The sequence below is a fragment of the Alosa alosa genome, chromosome 12 (genome assembly GCF_017589495.1).
Source record: "Alosa alosa isolate M-15738 ecotype Scorff River chromosome 12, AALO_Geno_1.1, whole genome shotgun sequence".
In the NCBI taxonomy this organism is placed as follows: Eukaryota; Metazoa; Chordata; class Actinopteri; order Clupeiformes; family Clupeidae; genus Alosa; species Alosa alosa.
This window is the reverse complement of record NC_063200.1, coordinates 20,624,223-20,647,480: the sequence shown is the minus strand read 5'-3', so window position 1 is coordinate 20,647,480 and position 23,258 is coordinate 20,624,223. Positions and strand designations below refer to the sequence as shown.

Sequence of the window (23,258 nt, the reverse complement as noted above, 5' to 3'; positions counted from 1 at the left end):
TCTTTTTCCCTGATTGTCTTTTGAGCTGACAAGATACATACTGCCTAACTCACATAGTTTTAGAGACGCTTCTTCAACATTTTTCGTATTTCTGTTACGTGACTGCACATTCAAAAACATGGATTTTCTGTGATCTGATGGAGAGAGAATTATTGTCAGTTGGTTCAAAATAAGGAAAATAGCGTATAGGCTAATGCAAAATTAGAAACCTGCAAAACAACAACAAAACGTGAATGTATAGACAATGAGGTCGCAGAATTGGCCGCTGCCAAATAGCTACCCGTTGATCATAATTATTAGCAAGATGCATCACATGCCCTCTTGGCCTTAGCTATTAATCATAACTTTGGGGCAGATGCTATCTAAATTAAAGTTCAAAGTTTATTGTCATAGGTAAAACATAGTAGGCTACCAATTACAATGAAATTCTTACTTAAGTTTCTTCACATAGGCTACATGAAAAATCAAATGAGTGAAATGAAAAAATTAATCACTGTAAAGAAAGGGTCAAGACTCAAAACGATCTAATATTGTAAGTTAGGCTATGCCCTGGCCGATACGGCAATCGTCAACGTCAGAATAACCATCACGATATGAGAAAACCTTTAATTGCATACTTCTCAGTGGAAAATGTGCACCCATTTCATACCAACTTCCACACTGCAGATTTCTCCTTTAATTAAAAAAAAAATCTACTTCCGTGTTGTAGGTGGCCTAAAAGATTTCGGTATTGTGCGAGACCCCACTAAGTAGCACAAGCACTTTCATAGCTTGTCTGAAAGTATGAATGACCGTACTTCTACACACCCAACATTATTCTGTACTGACAGTATTTTCTTAGTGCCTGCCATAGTCATCATAAACCGTTTTCAGCTTATTTGCACTGAAAAACCACTGCAAGAACATGAAAGATCTTCTAGGGCAGGTGTGAAAGCAGTAGTAGGCTAGGCTAACTTCCAACTGCACTTAATCAGCTAGATGTTAAACCTCTTATCTTGACACATTTCCTCAGTCTTCAACTCGGTCAAAATATTGTACATCTACATTTTGAAAGCAAATTCTGAAGACCTTCAGACATGAGCTTACAGAAGCACAGAAGATCCACTTGTGTGTGTGTGTGGGGGGGTGTAATACTTTCTAAAACAGACTTTTTAAGGGGCTGGGACAGCAAAGGTGGCCCTAATATTACACCGTATGGACTAGAAACAAAAGTACTCAGCTAGATTTTTCAGAGTTAATTGTTACAGCACTTTATGAATGTGACAGAAGTCTCGTTCACGAGTGAACCTAAGAAAAAGGACACTGAACAGAAGACAAGACAATTCCTAGTTTTACCATTTTTATTCATTTTATTATTTTTTGTCTTTCAAAGTCCAGTCACAAATGACTTAAAAAAAGAAAGAAAAAGAAACACAAACGGTGTATCCTGGGTACAACACTCACTCACTCTTACACACACACACACCCCCAAAATGTTTTCTTTGGTACCTAAAAAAAATGTAAGGCATCTACATGAACTCTAGGGTCTAGTTGTATTATGTTATGCAGTCTGCGCACTGTCAGCAGTTGTGAGAGGTGCCCGTGACGCAGCAATCCCCTCCGTCTTTCACACACTAGTGTGGTCCACTGCAAATGACCCACACACACACACGAACCGAGCAGACGCTGCTTATTCAATTGCCAGCACGCAGGAGAGGGTTTGGCAACAGAGTAAACAAGCATGTGTTCATGCATGCTCGCGTGTAAGCATGTCGGTCTGTGTGTCTGTGTGTGTGTGTGTGTGTACAGTATATGTGAGTGCATGCGTGTAAACACCTCTGCGTGTGTATGCTTGTGTTTTGAATGTGTTCCACTGAGAATAGCAAAGAGCTTTGTCAGTTGTTTTTTTTCCTTCTCTTTTCCAAGCGCAGAAGCTGCAATGCAGCAGGGCTACTAGAAGGCCGAGCAGAGCTAATGTACATTACACCGTCTTCACAACGTGTCAGACACAGTCAAGTTTTACAGGAAATTAAAACAAACAAAGAGAATGGTTTAAGAATTAAAAAATATTTATACAATATGTATATTGTGTTCCAGCATTGATCTCTTCCCTCTACTTTCATAAGTATGTTTCAAGATTTTCAAATATGTTTTGGTAAACTGATATACAAATTTAGACGGGTGGGGGTAGCCAGCAGTCTTTCTGTGCCACTGCAGTAAGTTCTCAATACTCCAGATCTACTGAGGTTTCTGTTGGTGTATCATAACATCTTAGGCAAGCCAAACTGGAGGCAAGTAGGAGAAAACAGAATAATCTCTTATCCCCTCCACTAATGCAGAGATGAGGGATCGAGAAAGAATCTATACAACCATCACAGCATTAGAATGGTAATACGAGAGGTCCAGTATCCTAGTAACATTCTGTTCTTATTGAAAACTGCGTTATGGCAACAGAAAAAAAAAAAAACAAACACACACACAAAAAGACCTAATCCTGCCCACCCAAGTTTAAGTGCTCTCACACACACACACGCACAAAGCCAAACTGTGCGGTTAAGCCTTACTAGACTATAGCATGACTAGCAAGTTTCTACCTTAGGCTTTTAGTAATGGTGGGTTAAATTTGGTTAAATGATTTTAAGATATACTTCAGAGTAACAAGCTCTTTTACAAGTATCTTGCTGCTTTAGATGCATCGATTACAGTAATTAAAAGCGTTTTTCTTTGCATTGTCTTTAAATTTTTATTTAAACTTGCATGTAAAGTATTACTGAATAACACAAGATGGATACCATTCCCAGTGGGAGACTGGTAGAGAGGTCTAGGTCTAGAGCTGTTGCATTGTAGTGTTATCAGATGAACAAGATCAGCACAGTCACAGAGAAACAAAATGGTCTGGTCTCTCCAGAACCTGTGCGACCCTCGACAGTACGGTCGTTGCAACCCAAACTTCTTCTAGATGTGCAGTGCTGGTTTCCTCTTAAGAGGAATCTTTCTACACAGACCCAATGAGACTCTTCTGCTAGACTTGGCTCGTAGAACCTCCTACCACCACCACCACACACACACAAACAAACAGCACTGTGTTGCGCTCCACTGTACTTAAAAAGCCCAGTTGCTGTAAACTACCTCGTTTTGTTTTTTTTGAGAAACCCAAATACTGCTCACCTATGCCTCTGGGCCAATGTGTGTCTCCATCAGTGAAGGCTAATACTGCATTGAAATTGTTCATGTGGTTGTCAAACTTGTAGAACAGTTAAAAAAAAAAAAAAAAGGAAAATGAGGAAAAAAAATATGTACATAATTACAATATAAAAATGAATCAATTGTCTTCCTTTTTTGTTTTGTAAAGATTAGCTATGTACAATGAATGGGCATTAAGATGGCAAGGATAGAGCCAAGTCTACAGAAAGATGGCAAAAGAAAAGAAACAGAAAGCTGAAAAAGAGCGGTTCCCATGGCGCGTCAGCCCTGGCGGGTGAACTGAGCGTGCTCAGAACTGCCGACTGTGTGCCAACCGGGAATGCTGCAGCCAGGAACCCCAGGGGCTCCGTCAAAAGGGTTTTCTTTATTTTTTTACCCCGTTTGTTTTGTTTCCTCCCTCCTCAATTACCCTCTCCAAAATATATAATGGGGGGGATAATGGAAGCAGCACTAAGCTTGCCTCACTCCACTCCATGCCACTCCTCCTTTTTCTCTGCACCTCACTCCACTCTCCCTCACTGTGGGTGGCTTGGTCCCCCTCTTCTCTCCTCCTCTGATGGGGTATTAGGAGGAAGGAAGGATGACGTAGGTGAAGAGGGCCATAATGGCAGCACTGATGAGACCGGAGATGGGCACCGTCACAAACCACGCCATGAAGATGTTACGGAACAGACGCCAGTCTACCGCTTTGCGTGAGCGAAGCCAGCCGACTGCCACCACAGATCCCACCTGATACACAAACAGATTACCATTTAAAAATCGTACAAGCTAAAGATACCGAGTCAAGTTCCAATTAAAATTAATCATTGTATGTCAAAACGTTTCACTTAACTTGCTCTGGTGTGCATACACACTTAAGCGTACCGCATACATGTATATTATGTCAGCGTTTCCCCTTTACCTGTACCGCTACGCTTTAATTTTTGCTGCTACTCTTCAGACATGTCGATTTGCCTTCATGCTCATATACCCATTATGCTTTAATTTGTTTGTGGGGTAAACACTGTATGCATAATCATCTCATACATTATACATCATATATTACCTTGCAGTGAGTAGTGGAAACAGGCAGACCGATGTTGGAGGCAACAACCACAGTGACGGCTGAAGCAAGCTCAATACTGAAACCACTGCGAAAAGAACAGAAAAGTAAGCGTTAGAGTAGGGCTCAGCCAACCAGTCTTTGTGTGCGCGTGTCTTGAGTGAGATTAAGGTGCCGTTTACACCACGCCGGTTTTTGTGAAACCGGTGAGGTTTTGTTAACGGTTACGCCTTGCCACGGCACTCAACCTGACATGCTGCTTGTCAAAACAAACCAAACCATTTATTTATCATATTAAAATGTTTTTTCCCCCCTGTCATGAGTTATGTGCACAATGTAGCCTATCAGCCTTTAGTGGCTAAGTTAGAAGCACACGTTAGCTTAACTTAGTTCAACATTAGCTTACTGCATGTTAGCGTTTTCTCCAGTGGTACTCAGACCTAATGCAATGCGTAGGCTAAGCATTTGAAATTTCACATAGCAGTCACATACCTTGAAAATGAACTTTATTAGTTTAACAGTTGAATTGAAAACCGAATTGTCTGTAGTCTCCTTATTTCAGGTGACTGCTTAACCAGAGCCCTTAGACATTCTCTGGCTTAACAAACTGTTTCAACAATGTTTTCTTCTACGCGATTCACACGAAATTATCGTGAAGCTTCTGCACAGCGGCGCCATCGACTGGTCTGGCATATGCACTACAGCACATTTAGCCGGTGTACACGCGAGGTTTTTTCTTGCCGGTGTCGTTAAAGGTGTGAAAGCGGTAAGAGAAAATTCACCCGGCGGTTTCGTGTAAACGGCCCCTAAAAAGGACCTTTAGACAGAAGATAATCTTATGAAGGCGTGAGGTCTGTGGCCACGATGTGAAGAGGTGACTGGTGCACTTCACACATATTTGTGAGTCAGAGACAGACACAAAGAGGGATGTGTCCCGAGCACCTGGATGCGATGACTGGCCAAGTTTCTCCACCAATGGCCTGCGAGTGCATCAAACATTGCACCTTCTCAACACACATGCAAAGTCTGCTGCTCATGGTCTAGGTTCTGAGAAAATGTGGTGCGACGTTGACTCTGCGTGAGTGTGGGCACACGAGTGTGTTAGCACCAGCCACAAGCTGGTGAAATATGAAAGTGACTGGTAGACTACAGACACAAAACAATTATTTACTAGGATTTACTGGTGGGTTTGACCCATTTGTCTCCCAGTGACTAGTAGAGGTCTTAAAAAGTTCATTTCCAACCCTTGTAACTAACGCATGTGTGTGTGTGTACCTAGAGGGGGTGATTGGGGTGAGGTCTTTGCCCATGGTCTGGATGACCCGTCGTCCCCACACCCAGAGTCCAAAGCAGATGCCCACTCCTCCGTACAGCAGCAGCCAAATGGGGGTGGGGTTGTTGGACACCACCGAGCCGCTCTCATACACCAGCCACAGCGCTACCAGAGGACCGATTGCATTACTGCAGGCAGAACAGAAGCAGAGTTACTCAAGAGGATCAAACAGACTTCCATTGAATAAACAACAATAGCTACACATAACCAACTAAGTGGAGTGCAGGGATTATAATTCTCTCTCTCTCTCTCTCACTCACACACACACACACACACACACACACACACACACACACACACACACACACACACACACCTGACGTCATTGCCTCCATGTGCGAAGGAGCCGAAGCAGGCGGTGAGGATCTGCAGGAACTGGAAGAGTGTGGAAACTTCGGGTCGGTCGGCCTCTGGCTCCTCCAGCGAGCTGTGGCTGCTGCCGGCGTCCTCCTCGGGCAGTGTGAGCGCCACATCACCCTCGCTCAGCTCCTCGAGCGGCGCGCCGTGCTCCGCTACCGCGTTGCAGTAGCTCGTGTAGCTGTCCATGCGTACACGCTTGCGTTCCTGGCCTGCGCCGGGCTTGTCGCCGATCTCGTCGCCGGCGCCCACGGACCTGAACTCGGACTCGCGGGGCTTGAACTCGCTGTGCATGCCGATGATGGTCATGGTGTAGGAAGTGTAGCTGTTGTTGCGGCGGATAGGCCTCTCACCAGCCTCGCCCATGCAGTCGCCCACCTTAGCCAGGTGTAGCTTGTGCAGCAGGTCCTTGTAGAGGCCAGAGTCCTTGTGCACTGTGTGATACTGGCTGTAGCCATTGCTGGGGATGTGAGTCGGACCAGAGCTATTGTTGAACTGGACGTGAACCGTCTTTTGGACTGAGGGGGGAGAACACAAGAGGAGAGGAGGAAATTTAGTTTTTGAATGCTGCGTTTCATTTCTGAAATCTTCAGTTACTACATATATATGTGGCAAGACTTCATAAAGTAAAGGCATAGCATCGAGAAATGTAACAATTTATTCAGATAATCATTCTTCCAAGAAATACATTTCCTATCAGAATGGTTGCCAAGCAACTTCGAGACGCAGCTACTCTAACTTTTGTATCGGGTTGTGGTAGCGCAGTAATATAGAGCGAAATGCAGTCATGGTGTATGTTTGTGCTGGATTTTACAACAGCATCGAACGCAATTCAGCCAATCATAATCAAGGACCGGAACTATCCGTTTTAGAATAAGGTTTTTACTCTCCCTTTACATTTTAGGAACATAATGGCACAATACCTTACAACAAGGCTAAGTTTGATTTGAACCTTTAAGTGTGTACTTTGTGGTGATTCATAAGGCAAAGCCTGCTTTGAATCTTCAATTTTGAATCTCTGATTTTCAGAAATGGCCAGCTATGATCTAAAGCAAGTTGCAGACGTTTGTAGCATACACTCTTCAGGGGAGCAACTCCTGACAGAACTCACCGTTGTTGGTGTTGGTCTCCACATCCTTATCTTTGTAGTCGGGGTCGTCCGAGTCTCCGATGTTGAAGGTGACACGACGCTCCTCAGCCGGGGGCGGGGCCTGAACAGGGGTGGCGGGCTCCTCTGGCACAGCCTTCAGGATGGGGCACGTGGCCAACTCACGCTTCTCCATTAGGGGACTCTCAGATGGGCTGGAGGACTTGTTCTCCCCTGAGAGAGAGAGAGAGAGAGAGAGAGAGAGAGAGAGAGAGAGAGAGAGAGAGAGAGAGAGAGAGAGAGAGGGAGAGAGAGAGAGAGAACAGAGAGAGAGAGAAGAGAAAGGAAAGAGAATGAAAAAGAGCAAGGAAAGGAAAGAATGAAAAGAAGAAAGAGAAATAGGGAGAAAGAAAATGAGGTAAGTACATAATCTGATACTGACACAGACAGACGTGTCCAAACAAAAGGGGCTTTTGCCTAATCAAAACCATGGAAGTCACCCTGGTCAAATTCCACAGCGATAAGAAGCTCATTAGACGGCTCATGTTTGTCAAACAAAAAGACGTATGGAGCCCAAAAGGAGAACGACTGATTCCAGTTGAAAGGGTAACAGCTGCTCATGTGGCATGAGTGCCATGAGTAAGCAGATTTGTAACAGGAGACAGAGCGAGAGACCGGTAAGAGGCTCTCTGGCCAGGCTTCAGACAGGCCTTGTGACTTAAAAAAAAAAAAAAAAGCAACTATTAAAGAAAAGAATAAGTCTTAGAATGGCTCTAGGCTTATTATTATAACCACAGAAAATGTGTAAATGTTAGGAAGAAAAACACAAGACCCTTACAATCAGTAAGCCAGTAAAACGATGCATGTCTGTGGTCCAGAGAGAGGAACACAACACATTAATAAGGCATGGAAGACTGGCAAGTTCAAAAAGCCCTTCACTGAAAACCAACATCCAGCAGCATAGATTTCAACTGCGGAGCAGGAATCCCTACGGATATAGTTCAAATAGAGATGAAGGCAGTCAACTTCTCCTATTCCACATACAAACGCACAAGCCACCGAGTGCCCTGAAACTAAAACCAAAGCAATGGCGTCTTAAAGTCACACACTGTCTCTCTAAACGCCCACACACACACACACACACACAAACACCCACATCTGGGGCAAGCATGGGCAGACGGGTCAGATAAAGTCAAGGGTCAAAAGCTAAAGGAACCACTTGAGGCATCTTGTCTAAGGTTCGTCTAGGTTCTCTTAGGACTGTGGCCTCAACCCTTGTCTCGGATCACTGCAAGCTCTCCATCTACCCAGTCAACACCTTAAGCGCACTCAGGCTATTCCAGTCCTGGCGGCTGAGGCCAATTACTGGATCACCGTGACCCAATTTGAGGCAAATGAACGTAAAAGGCCCAGACACTACGCCAAGCGTCATATGACCCAGCAATTCCAATGCAGCCTCTCCTCACGTGGGGTGACTTTGTATAATCGTAGACAATATAACCAACGTACAAATTCATGCTTCTGAAATAATACAGGGATGCCCTATAACAGTTCTATGCACCTTAAACCTGGATGTCAAGGTAAAAAAAACACACTATATTATACAAAAAAAACAATCATGACTCTACTCTGTACAATATATACGTTTTCTAATGTGCATTGACTACAAATCTAGACTACATCATGCATGATTCCAGAGACCAGCCTGAGGATTACCCCTTTAGATCTCAACACTTCATCAGAACAATTAGGTATGATGACAGCAGAAGACAGATTATTTCCTGTTCCTGTTCAGAGCCAGAGGCAGATTTGGATTCCCATGACCGTCCAGAGGGACTGCCAGACAGGGTGGACAGGTGGACCCTTGGCCTGACGGCATCAGCCTGGCAAGGCACTGTTCACGCAGCTGACTGACCTGAACGCCCAACTCAACTCAGCCCAGCCCAGCCCACACCTCAACTCGACCTGCCTCATGCGTTTGATCAGTGGGAACCTTAAGTTTTAAATCCAGGATTTAGGTGAACCATGTGACACCGTAGTTGGAGCACGAGCAAGAGCAGCTTGGGCATCTTTTTTTAATAAAAAGTTCTGGCAACGGCTGCTACTTTGAGCGACGTTGAGCCACTCTGCGGTTTCTAGCCACTTAGCGGAGTTGTCTTAAATCAACCTCACGGCTGCACTCTCCTGACTAACTGGCCATGTGACCAAAGGACGGGCAGATGAAAGGCAGGCGGCACAGCACAAGACAGTTACATCTGCTGACTCACATTGGTCTGCTAAGGCAGTTTACAACTCAACCTTTTTTTTCCAAACAGGGTTTGCTATGCAGTCCTCATCATCAGAGCTTAGTAATTGGGGAGAAAAAAAATTAAAGGTTGCCTGGTTGCCCTTGGATACCAAATAGTTACAACTGGCAACCAGATTAGATTGGCTTTGGAAACCAAAACCTCATGCCTGGTTGCCAAGCTAGCAACCACTTTTTAAAAGTTAACGTTGAGCCCTGACGACGACGCCAGTGGCAGGGCAGGTGCAGTTCAGCGGACATGCAAATCAGCTTCTGAGGAGCTCTGCCCGTCTAAAAATAGCTCCCGTAGATCCAGCTACTCAGCTGGACCTAGATCACAACTACAGATGAAAAAGTGCTTTCGAGAACAAGGGTGATTCTGAACTGCGCATTTCACCCCCTTACAATAATAAGGTTCTATCTGACATTTTTGCCAAAATTTGAGTTGACATTCTTATTCTGTGACACCTTAAAAAGATTGCATTTTTAGGACATTGGATCTAAAAGACGTTTGTTCCGCTTAACAGTATGACTATATGGAATTCTAAAACGCTTGCAACACAATATCTCAACTACTCCAAACGTAGATAGAACCTTATAATTCTGAGGGGACGAAATCAAAATCAAAACAGGGTGAGTGTCTCTGTGCAGTAAGAAAGATAAGCAAGTTGTTCACAACTCAAGTGTGTTTGAGATCTGACCTTTGTGAATGTTACGTCAGCCTCTAAAGACTGAACACAGGTGTTATAAAATGACTTTGGACACAAATGCTTCTGGGCACACATGTACAAGTCACTGAAACATATATCTGCATCTGGGCGGATTAAGGAAGGAAGGATTAAGAAAGCAATGTGGTTTTTGTGGATGTTTGAGTTTAAAAGATCTTAATGTGAAGTGTAGCTTAAAAAAAAAAAAAAAAAAAAAAAAAAAAAAAAAAAAAAAATATATATATATATATATATATATATATATTAGGGCTGTCAAATACATTTTATATATATTAGGGCTGTCAAATACATTTTATATATATATATATATATATATATATATATATATATATATATATATAAGCTGTCAAAATAACTGATTCATTTTGATTAATTCATTTGAGAAAAAATAACTGATTAAAAAAAATAACGCAGATTAATCGATTCGTATGACCTTTGACCCCGACCCCTGAAAAAAAAACTTCCCAAAGCACTTTTGAATTTATGTCCTCAGCATATTAGGTCAGATCATAGATTATTATGGCCATTATTAAAATAATAATACAAGTACTATACAAGAACTTTAAATCTGATTATTCAATGATGCAAATATTATATATGTAATTAATTTAGATTAATCACAGAGTATGTAATTAATTGGATAATTTTTTTTAATCGATTGACAGCCCTAATACACACACACACACACACACACACACACACACAGTACACTATAGACTGTATAAAAACACACCTGTGTATGGAGAGCAATGTGCGGAATTCAGAGGGTACTTACGGTCAATCTTCTTTCTGAGGCGAGGACAAACAACGAACCAGACGAAGAGGGCCGTCAGGATGGCGAACCCGATGGAGATGAGCAGCGTGCCCCACCATGGAATCTTATCGAAGCCCAGCACTGTGGACCCAACGATTGGACGACAGGAGGGGGGGATGAACGTGGGGAAGGGGGAGAGAGAGGGAGAGGAAAGAGAGAAGGTGCTTTTGAGAAAAGACGGCAGCAAGCGCTACCATTCCCTCACCCCAATCCAGACAGACAGACACACTCAAAACAGACACAAACAAGCCAGCAAAAACAAAAACAAACAAGAGTGCGCAAACAGGGGACATCTGGAGCTTTGGCTATTATTAGTCAAACTGGTCCGCTGGTCTGACAGTGGAGCAGACGCGGTCTGCTCAGGACCTGACATCACACTGGCTAGACCACAGAAGGGAAAAGGGTGGGGGAAACGGAGAAGAAAAAAAAACAGACATAAAAAAGTAAAAGGGTAAAAAAAGGGCATGCCATTCAACCGTCTGCTCCTGGAGGGGGGTAGTGTGGGCCTCATGAAAATTGTTGATCCAGAAATCCAAGTACTGTATAAGCAGGATGGCATGGGAGCCTCGTCATGTGTTATGGAAAATGCAACACTCTAGCGTTACATCAACCCTTTCCTTACTTATGAAAAACCGGCTGGGAGGGTAAAGGGAAAGGCTGACACCACGGTCTGGCCTTCACCCGGCCACAGTGGCCCTGGACTGGGTGGGCAGGCCACAGCAGAAGGGGAGGGAAAGAGGGAGTATGGCCGCACGAGGGTGGCGAATGCCCCGTCCGAGTGCAGTATGCACCGCATGTGTCTCATCTGGGCTCTTGCGCAACAGCACCCTGCAGACCGTCACAAATTGGGGGTGGGGGTGGGTTGGGGGTCCAGCGCAAACAACGTGGGGGAGAAATATAGCAGTGACCCAACTTGCCCGCCTGCATTTCCATGCTGGACATTCACCACTGCACATGGTCACCAAGGACCTGTAGGAGGAACCGCACTGGCTGAGGAGGCGTGGCGGAGTGTGTGCCAAGGCTGTGGTGGCGGCGGCAGTGGAGAGGGGGATGTGACCAGCATGTGGAGGAGAATGGATGAGGGGGCTGCATGGCCAGATGGCAGCCATTACAAATACACCCACTCACCCAACCACATACCCCTTTCATCTCACACACACCAGTGTAAAGAAGGGGGTGTCCGTAAAAGGTCTTATGATTCACAACACTTTGGTCACGACTAAATAATAAACCAAATAATAGACCAAATAAAACACTCCAACTCCATAGGGATAAAGACTAGAGTGAAAAATAAAAACCCCAAAAGACAAAACCCTCAGCAATAGAAGTATGCGTGCGTGTCCCTGTCTGCCTATGTTTGTGAATGTGCGTGTGTGTAAAAGTGCGTGAGTGATATTTGCTGAAGGGCATAGTGTGCCGGGACCGGTATCTTCCCCCTCCCTCCCCTCCAGCGCTGATTCACACACGGGCGGACTCACATGCCTTTGCAGCAGACTGCGGTAAGACAGCACGCAGGAAAAAGTGTATACTGCTGTTGCGCAACACAAATTATCAGTTAGGAGGAGAGCTTGATGGGGAGAGCAAATAGTCAACAAGAAAGAGAGAAGGGAGGTGCACGTGGTGAAAGAGAAATGATAGAGATGAGAAAGTCAGAGCAAAAAGAGGACATAGCTCTGGCTCTCTCTTTAGCTAAGAGTCAGAGAGGGAGATAAAAGCTAGCCTCTGTGATGATACTTCAGACTTTTGTTGTGTATAGCAGACGGTTGCTGCTATACACAACTACCATCATTATGGCTCCCACACAGTTGCGTTCCGTCAACGCATGCCAGTGGGTGTTCCCGACGGTAGCTATGCAAATTACTTGAAGTATAACCGTAACTTGATTGGCTGGTGCCTTCTGTTGTTGTTAGTCGGTGCAGCAAAAGTTGAACGGACGGGAGATGGACCGACAATTCAGTTCGGCAACGGATGACGTAAGCGCACGTTAAGTGGATAGGATACGTCTCCAGCACTGCACCGCACACAACTGTGTGGCAGCCGTTACCATCTAGTTTCCAAGGTGTGTGCAGATAAAGACAGATAGATAGATGACACTTTATTCATCCCGAGGGATATTTTAACAATTTAAACATTTTAGCTAGCTAGCAGCTGGCTGAGTTTGTGTAATTTCCTGAAGTGGAAAGAGATTTTGTTCAGGTCTTAGCAGATATCCTTTAGTTGAAAAATCTTTTCTATTCTTTCCTCTTAATTCCACATGTTGCGACTCTCGCTGGTAACTGTTAACTTATCCAAAAATTCACAACTAACAAAACAGCCATCCGAACTGCAACTCTTGCTTGCTCCGGTTTCCGCTTTGGCGCACTCAGCTGAAAAAAAAAATAGAGTGGTGCACAACCTGGCCAAAATCCTGGTGCGATCTACGTCATTTTGACGTCACATTGTCGAGTATGTAAGACGCGACACACAGAGACAGAGACAGAGACAGAGACAGAGAGAGAGAGAGAGAGAGAGAGAGAGAGAGAGAGAGAGAGAGAGAGAGAGAGAGAGAGAGAGAGAGAGAGAGAGAATATAAATGGAAACATATGCAGAGAGAGAGGAAGGGAGAAGGCGAGGACAGCTGAGTTGTTCGCCATCACCATATCAGTGAGACTTCAGGACAGTGTGAGACAGGTGTTGCTTGGGGTGAGTCTCATTTTTGGTGTCCTAAAAGAGCCCCACGGCTAAAATAAGCCACATCAACCTTCCTCGAGTCCATTTATTCAGAGGGGTGCTGAAAGCGAGGGGTGGAGTGGAAAGGGAGGCGGATAGGGCAGCACAGTTAATTGATTTTTAATTGAAATCGCAAGTTGAACAAATGCAATTACCTAATAGCAACGGCTGCAATTAAAGCAGTTCACAACTGTCCCAATGGCTAATCTTGACATGAATATGAAAATCATAAGAGACATGCTCTTTGTGTGACAAACCATGAAGCTCACCTAAGCATGCTGACCAATCAGAAGTGGTTTAACTTGGAAGTTAAATTTTGAATATCGAACTGAGGCTCGACTTACAAAAATCATATCACAAATCCAATCGCATTTTGATATTTTCCCCTAATTGTGCATAAAGTCTTAGAGGTGGACAGAATGGCTAGGCTAAGCCTCGGGATGTTTTGGCCCATTTATGCATGTGGGGACAATCTAAAACCACCCCTCAAGCCCAAAAAAAAACCGACAACAAACCACTGCATTGACGCCAGCTGACTAAACTCAAAAAAAAAAAAAAAAAAATCCCACACTCGCACAAAAGTGGCAAGGCCATTCGTGCATGCAAGCGCGCCACGTTGGGTACAAGCATGGGCGTGGCGCCATACCCACTTCCTCTCCTTTCAGCGTGGCCTCCCCATTGGCCAATATAACAAAAACAAGGGTGTGTGTGTAGGGGTGGTGTTTTTTCCACCAGGAAGGGATCATCCCGCGTGCCTGTGGCATAGCGATGACTGTCTCTGACTCAACACGGGGTAGGCGAGGCGCGGCACACTACGAGTTTCCTCCCCTTTCTCTTTTCCCCCCCACCCCTCTCCTTCCATTCTTTCCTCCCTTTCATGGAGCCAATCTGTCATTTCCATCTGGAAATTTTCCATTGTGGACTTCCTGTGCTGGCTGGTTGTCTGTTCTGTTTGCACGAGTGGGTCAACAGGCAATAACTGGCTTTGAAAAAAAAAATAAAAAAAAAAAAAAAAAAGAAGAAAAAAAAACAAAACACAGACACACCTGAGACACAAATGAGAAAGCCTAGAACCATTGTGCATCATAAAATGTTAGTTTACTTTAGTGTTTAACGGATGACAAACAAGGGCCATGATGTTCTAGCCATTTCAAGTACCACACACCCATCAACTGGTTACTTATTGCCAAGGAGTTAATTTGGCAAGACTTGTGGCATTATTGCTGGCTATAGTCTAGTTGTCGATGCACCACTAAAACAATAGATATAAATAACCCTCTTCCTTTCTGCCGTTTTAACGGGTCATATAAAGTCAATTTTGCACAACTTGGGTTTCCCCAAAGTCAACAAAGTCATTCAGACAGCACAGGTCAATCATCTGCCCCCACCCCAGACCAGCCCAACAGTTTGTTTTTGATCGCCAGGCAACCAATGCCCCCCCGTCGTCTGTTTTCCAAAGAGGAATCAGACCAGAAAATTTGCATTCCAGCACAGAGACAATGTCTGGTGGGGGGGGGGGGGTTGGGCAGTTTGGGGGTGTTGGAGGGAGTGGCTGTCAGCCACTTGAATACCATAAGCTCCTCATGACTGAAGCAGCTACTTGGAAAACTACCCACTACTGACTGAAAAGATTAAACACTATCGTAATTTTTATATACTTAAAAAAAAATAATTAAAAAAAAAAAACCTTCAGTGTACATGTTCTCATTGGGGGAGTGTTTGGGATGGGGTGGGGGTTGCAGGGGAGTTTAGCCTGTCCGGTGTGTCAAAGCGCTGACACCAGATTGTGGTGATAAAGGGTAATGTGACTCCGGCTTTCTGTGTCCTGCATAGAGTGAACTGGGGGTGCGCGTGTGCGTGCGTGTGGGTTGGGAGGTGGTAGCAGAAGCTTCCAGGCATGCTGGTAGCGAACACTGAATGACTTGTTAGGTAGCTAGAGCCTGTGCTATAACTGGGCCTGTGTGGAAGCGTGTGACACAGGGCCACATGATTTACAATCCGCTGAGTGTCCCTGAGCTGCCCGAGTCCTCTCTCTCTGTGTGTGTGTGTCTGTGGCAGGGTTACGTACACCACAGAGCTGCTGACTTGAACATGTCAATCCAGTGCAGAGACATGTTCACACCCCTATGCACCTCGCAGGCCAGCCTGCTGAGGCACAGGGCCATACTGGGTTAACTGTAAGCAGGAATGACACAGGATCCCTCAGTTCTTCCTCACACGCCTGTTAGATAAAACTAGAACAAGGAGTACTGAACTGAAAGGGAAGGGAGTGGGGGGTGCGTGGGGCACCTCTTCACAAATCCCACCTCATCTCAACACGGTCTTCAACTTCTAACTAGTTCAAGACACACACCCCCAGTTTTATAGGCCCTCAAAAAGGGAGGGGGCGCAATGGTAAGAAACACAATCTAGCGCCGGTGTTTATGAAAAACAAACAGCTGAACATGAGACATAACCTTATTTATCAGTGTGAGAGTGTGTGTGTGTGTGTGTGTGTGTGTGTGGGGGAAATTACATAACTAGAAGAGGGAGTTGCTCTATACCTGAATGAACTGGTTGGGAAGAGGAGCTAAAAGAACTCCTTCAATGGATTAAGAAATAGTAATCTGGTAGCACCTGACTTGGGGAAGAAGCAGTTGAGGCCAAAGATCAGGATAATCCTCCCCTTTAATCTCTTTCTGCCACTAGCAGCAATGTGGGTCTCAGACAGTGTGCGTATGTGCTATATACGAGATGATGAGCATCACTTGTCTGAATGTGTGTGTTGCTGCTGGGCTTAGCTTCTTACACTAGGTCAGCTCCCTCAACCATGTGTGTGTGTGTGTGTGTGTGTGTTGAAGACAGAGTGTAGCATAGTTTTTTTTTTTTTATATGGGTGCACTCTGGTCATCCTCTGTTGTGAGTGGTACTTACATTTCTGTTTATGGTCTGTGTCTAACTGTTAAAAATGTTAACGGCCTTTAACCCTCAGGAACAAAACACTGAATTACAGTTACGAGGAATATTTTACAGGAAAGGTCTGCCTCCCAACTTGAGTCATTAGGATAGGTCAGGGAAAGGCAGATCATACTTGGATAAGACAACTGGGTGGGTCACAAAAACTTTAAAAACAAGTATCAACTTGACAGCAGCACAAGATAAGGATGACTAGGATTTTATCCCATGATGGCCTAATTACCGCCAAATCTGTTACGACACTGCTGTGACAAACTGTACTGAATTTAGGCTCTATAAAAACATATAAAATAAAAAAAATTCAGACACGTTCCAGAACAAAAGGTGAAATCAACAAAGAGCCTGTCTAATGTCTGGGGCACGCCAACGTCTGTTCAGAGGGGATAATTCAATTTCAGCACAGAGGTCTAAATCCTCTATATGTCTGATTGCTGAACAGTATTTCACTGAAGTAGTCTTCCCGTAAATACAAAACCTAGTGGCTCGGGCTAGTTCCTATTCATCTTATATAGACGGAACTGTAACTGTAACCCACAAATACATTTCCACCACCATTTGCCAGTTTAAAGCAATGACTCATGCCCAAGGCCATGTTTAATAGACCGGTTTGTTCTGTACAGATGCACAACAACTCCAAATCCTTATTTGTTCCAGAGGGCCTCTGTGCCTGTGCTGTGTGTGAGTGTGTGTGTGTATATGAATAAGGCAGGAGGTGTGTGAAAATACAAGTAATGTGTGTGCGCACACACACTCAAAAAGTGTGTATCTGGTCATACTCTGGCCTGTAGCCTTCACTTAATGGCCAGGGCCAAGAGACTCCGTGATTTGTTGATCCCTGTAGGTAGAAGAACAAAAAAGGAGCAAAAATTGCTCATTTAATGGGGGTTCAAAATGTGGATTGATTTTTTTTTTTTTTTTTTTTTTTAAAAAGAAAAAAAAAAAAAAAGGAACAAAGAAATGTACCATTTGAGCACACAAAAAAAAAAAAAAAAAAAAAATGTGCTTGCAGTTTTCAAAATTTACCATGACTAGGGTAGAGGACTCGTTTCACAAAACTGACAACCTCATTTCATTTCCCCTCCCCTTTTCAAAAATTTTCTCCAGTGCTGGACAAGGACCGAGTGAGGATCAAAACAAGTAGGGAGATGGAAAAGACAGACAGAGAGAGAAACCACAGTGCAAAGTCCACCATCAACAACAACAACATTGAGAACATCATGACCCATCAGCTCACTAGAACTCCAGTCACTGTCCATTATCCAGTCCTCCTAAGCACTTACTGCCTTTACTGGGGCTGCCCTGAATGTTGTGGACACACTGGGGTAGGGTGTTGTGGGTTGGGGTTCTCCAGGGAGGTGGTAGCCTTGTTTAACTCACACAGAGAGGCTGACAGACATGCAAGAACATGGGGAGGCGAGGGGGTGGGACAAAGACACAAGACTGTGATACTCACTCGGCGCTCCAGTGAACATGATGGAGAACAGGTTGATACCCATTGTGACCGCGTAGAACACAGGCAGAGCTTTCAGGCCATTGGGCACCGGGTCTTTCTGTGGGGGAGCGAATCAAAGAGAGAGAAGATCATCAGTATGAAACTAAACGCCAGAGTGACTGGTCAGCTGACTACAGCAGGGTGGAGATGAGTCACAGGAAAGAACAAAAAAAGGAAAGAAAAAAAGAAAGGTGTGTGTTATGCCAGATGACATTGGGCAGCCATGGAGCAATATAAAGAGCATGTGGATAAGTTACACAAACACAATAAAGAGATATCGAAAGGATAAAAAGGTTCAGCTACCCTTCTGCAGGGAACACTGCACCTTTCAGGACTGCTAAAGGAAGGACACTTGAGCAATTACTGTCAGAATATTTCTAACAGTCTAAGAGGAAGTGCATTACATAGGACTGGCATGATGAGTAGCTGGCAAGAAACTAAGCTCAATATAATGACCCTTCTGTACTTCTGGCTGATAAACCCAGAGCTATCGAGTTTGTCAAAGAACTCAGCTTACCTTGTGCAGGATGAACATGCGGACAAAGTAGAAGAGAACGCCCGACATGATACCAGAGAGAAGTGGCGAGAGAAACCAGGAAGCAACTGCATGGACACAAAAGAAAATGAATGTAAATCAGGTTTATAGGCCAAGTATACTTGCGTATGTAAGAAATTTGGTCTCTGCATTTATCCCATCCTTGAATTAGTGACCCAGAGAGCACACAGTGAACACACAGTGAGGTGAAGCACACACTAGCCCGGAGCAGTGAGCTGCCTCGCTGCATGTACAAGACAAGCTACACGTACATGTAATTGCAGTGTCTCATTTAATTCATATTCTATTTAACCATTTCAAGATTTCGGGAGGCCACACACAATAAACTCTATGCAAATAGTCTACTCAATAAGCAGTTGCCACATACAGTCTTCCTATAGAACACCAAGAGGGCTACACTTTTACTTTAAAACTTGAGATCACAGGCATGCTCTGGGAAGAAAAAAAAAAAAAAAAAAAAAAAAAAAAAAAAAAAAAAAACACACAACAAGCAGACTTACCAATACGCAAGAGCTCGATCCATTTGACCCCTACATGACCCCTGGCCACCAATGTGAAGCCGATGGTCGCACCCACAATGCAGTGGGTTCCAGATATGGGCAGCTTGAGAAACGAGGCCATCAGCTGCCACACTGCAGAACCTACAAGCACGAGCACAGAGAGAGAGACACGCTCAGCACTGTATGAAATGCCGATAGGAAGTCTGGGTTCACTCAGACACATCCGCGCTCTTCTGCACATGTACTCATGAACTGACGTTCTGTACTAGAAAATATGATAAAATACAACAGCCCTAATGCCATTCTCAGAGACTATAGTATGGCCAGGTGCATCACATATCCATAAGAGATGTGTAATAACTTCCTGGAACAACAAACCAAAAAGAAAGATGCTACATTTCATTCAGGCTCAATTAAGTATCCAACACAAACTGTTAACTTACCAAACATGGAACTGACAGAACCAGCCATTAGCACGTGTTCAGAGCCGTTGTACATGTTCACGTCGATGATGCCTTTGCGGATTGTCTCGCTGACCTTCGCTCCCAGGAGCACCGAGCCGAGCGTCTCGAACACCGTGGCCAAGATGCAGGCCTGCCTCAAGGTCACGACCCCGGACCCCACAGCGGTGCCGAACGAGTTGGCCACGTCATTGGCACCCACCGAGAAGGCGAGGACGAAGGCAATGATGAAGCCTACTATGAGCAGCCAGAGGTAGCCCTCCACGCCTGCTTGACTGGCCAGTGCCATGGTCACCAGGGCAACTGAGGTGATAGTTGGTGAAACCATTGTGCAATTTTTTTTTTTTTTTTTTCCCTTCCAAGATACAAGTATGATGATTTCACAATCTTACAGGGAATGTCTACTAAATTTGGTAGGCAATCTTTTTCCACAGCAGCAAACTGGAATAACTTAGAATTGAGGTACTAGTGTTATAAGTGATATTTCTTGCTATAGCCCCCAGACCAACCCACACCCTTTCGATACTAGTGCTCAGAAACAGCAAGTAAGAACTGACTTGCTCTTCTAGGAACAGCTACAAGTTAAAGGGAACGAGGTGGAGAGTGGGTGGAGCTATTGCTATCCTCTCAGAAGACTAGTTTTGCTACAATTCGTCTGGCTTCGGTGAATTAAGCAGCCTGTCAGAACGCCCATTGTGATATAGCCACGGTAGGTGAATGAAGGAACATCCTGAAAAGGAAAGGGGACAGAGAAAACAGAAAAGTTGTTTCCTGGTTATGCAACGACTTCCCACAAGGAGTGTCAAGACACCATGAAGTTCTTAATTTATCACCCTTCCTTTCCTCTAACGTTCAAGTATTTACTCATTCACAATAAACGTCAATGTAATAATATAACAAATAATATAACAAAAAACACATTATAAATGGACTTCACGGTGATGTCTTTTGAGCGAAGCAGTATGTACATTACATATTCAGATCAAGTTAACTAATATATATATTATATATAATATTATAATATATATAATATATTATAATATATATATAATATATATATATATATATAACTATATATATATATATATATATATATAACGATTACGTAATGTCTCAATACAAATCATTCATACGCTAACTCCACTACTCGGAATTTTAGTTTTCAGCTTTTAACCAGCGTTTTGCACATCCCGTATTCATCTTTCGCAAAGGAGGCCACCTCACAAAGAATAAGGTTTTATGTCGCGTGAAATGTCACAGCTGAACCAGTCATACCTAGCAGCAAGCTAGGTTTTCATTAAGAACGTAAGCCATCTTATATTAACACTTCCAAATGCTCCCATAGAACGTTACAGACTGTCAGCAACATTGGACATGTCAATAACAATGAGCGTAAAGAACCAAGAATTGGAACACGATTCAGTAAACTTCGGTGGCCAAGTTCGCTTACAATAATGTTAGACGTTGTTTCTTTACATACATTTTACCTTACGACACGGAGGCCATTTTAACCCCACTGGAAATTTTGCCAGCCAATTGTATACACTTCGTGACAGGATATACGACCGTCAGGAGAACGCGCGGCCATACATCGTTGTGACTGAACGCAGAGATAGAATACAACGTATAAGAGCAACTATGTGCTTCTCTATGAATAAGGATCCATCTTGAAAAGCGTGTTCCAAGTCAGCTAACGTTAACCAGGAAGCTAAGGTTAGCTAACTAAAATAAGACGCATACGTTATTTCACTAACGTTAGTGTGACCGCTGACAACACTTACCTGTACATTTTAGAGAGCACACGATGCAAAATACACGGCTATGTACGCAAGATTATGGAAAATTTAATCGTGTACTTTTCGTACAGATGACGCGATGATAGCCGGCTGTCTAACACGTGTCGTCATTCATTCAGTTTTTAATGGTGCAACATAAGCTAACAGTTCACGTTAAGGTTAATTCAAGGGAGGCAGGAAGCCCTTTGTAAAAACAAGACAAAGATAGTCAAATGTCAGTGATGCATAACAGTATTTTAAAATACCACCATCAGTAACTATATATAACTTTACGTTGTCTTACAGTATAGTGTCATATTCGTTGGTCTGATTTCACAAACTGCTAACGTTAAGCTGCGTAAATTAGCATAGCAGGCTAACATTATTTACTGACAAAGGAGTGGTAGTTCCGACAGCCAAGAGAGAAGGAACTCAGTATTATCCAATAATAGTCTGACATATAATAATGAAACATAAATACTCACCACACACAGCAACAATGAAGTTAAAGATGAAAATCGGCTTTTAACCTTCTTCAAGTCTATGCAGCCCGCCCTAACCACTAGATTTCGGCGCGCGCGGGATGTGGAATCTAAATAGCCTTTGACAGTTAGTAATTTAGTAAATTCATTTCGTATATCTATTTATTTTACTGAGACTATTGAGCGATTTAATTTCCTGATGATTTTTGAAAAACTAACCCTCACTACTAGATATCCGCTGCCTGACTCAAGTCGAGGAGAAACGTACTTTGACGATATCTATGTGAACAGCCCTTGTGTGCGTAGTAGAGTGGGTGAGGGATATGCTTTTTATGGACAAGTCTGGGAGGCGGCAGCTATGACGTGAACCCAGCGTGTAACTCCGCCTTGACCTAGGGGCTGGATATGCTGTGAGAGCGAGTTGAATGAATGGACAATACAAAATCTTGTTTAATTTCAGTGTGTAATGTAACGTAGTTTATTTAAAAAAATATATATCGATAATGTTCTTACGGAGAACAAAATAATCTGAGTTCACATCAGATCACGCATCATCACTGACATACTTGGGTGCAGCATCACTCTGATTCTGGTAAAATGAAAACTCTACAGTAGGCTAATATCTCCAGATTCTTATTTTGTGATAGGGCTATTTGATCCCATAGACAATGCCAGTAGTTCTTTTTTTTTTTTTTTTTTTATATTAAATTCGTTCCTTGCTTGCTCAGTGGCGGCCACTTACTCAGTGTATAGGCCTTTTACACCCTCTTGTGGTCTTTTTAGTATATTGCCAAGAAATAGTCTACTGTATTAGTTAGCCTATGTTGTGATACTAACTAAAATTACTTAAATACTGCTGGTATTTAAAATAAGCTACTGAAGCGATATTGTCAGAACTGGGCTTAGACAGTAAATTTGAATAAATCAAAAGTTGATCTTCCAAAAACAACCCAACCTGTCAAGGAACCAGACATCTTTTCATGTAACACCGCCCTATAGAATGTTAACACTAGGCCTACCTTGATTTAACAATAAACACCTCAGAAAACTTTGGTCTTGCAGCAAACGCACAAAAAGAAAAGGCACAAATACTACTTTGTGCAATAAAACAACATTTTCAACAAATAGATGTTCCAATTAAAATCATCCTATTTGACCTTATGGAAGTGAAATATGGTGTCCACCCAGTAAGCAAGACCACACCAGATGGGATAAAAGCCCTGTAGAACTGCCTGCAGGCTGAATGCATGCTAGATATCTGTTACGTCCAAAAAAAAGGGTGGCCACAAATGACTAGGGCAGAATTAGGCCATTAATATCCTAAAGTAATATGCTATTTAATTTCCAAAAGAGATCACTAAAATTCTAAATTCGTCTAAAGTTATGGCCCAGAAATCACCTATGGCTTTAAAGCATTTCAATCCCTTAGTCCAGTCCCTAATTGTCTTGAAACTAACTAATCCACTACCCCCTAGCATAGATTATGTATCCGTCACTGTT

General features: G+C 43.4%; 1 protein-coding gene across 1 annotated transcript; it reads right to left on the bottom strand.

Annotated features, from left to right (window-relative positions):
• Positions 1 to 1,326: 1,326 nt before the first annotated feature.
• slc20a1b (solute carrier family 20 member 1b) lies at positions 1,327 to 22,072 on the bottom strand. Its single transcript, XM_048258352.1, has 11 exons — positions 21,762 to 22,072; positions 19,484 to 20,231; positions 19,041 to 19,181; positions 18,502 to 18,587; positions 17,946 to 18,042; positions 10,790 to 10,909; positions 7,027 to 7,236; positions 5,875 to 6,433; positions 5,501 to 5,686; positions 4,229 to 4,313; positions 1,327 to 3,912 (listed from the first exon to the last, which is right to left on the bottom strand). The coding sequence occupies exons 2-11, from the start codon at positions 19,827 to 19,829 to the stop codon at positions 3,748 to 3,750; spliced, it is 1,995 nt and encodes a 664-aa protein (XP_048114309.1). The 5' UTR covers positions 19,830 to 20,231; positions 21,762 to 22,072; the 3' UTR covers positions 1,327 to 3,747.
• Positions 22,073 to 23,258: the final 1,186 nt, after the last annotated feature.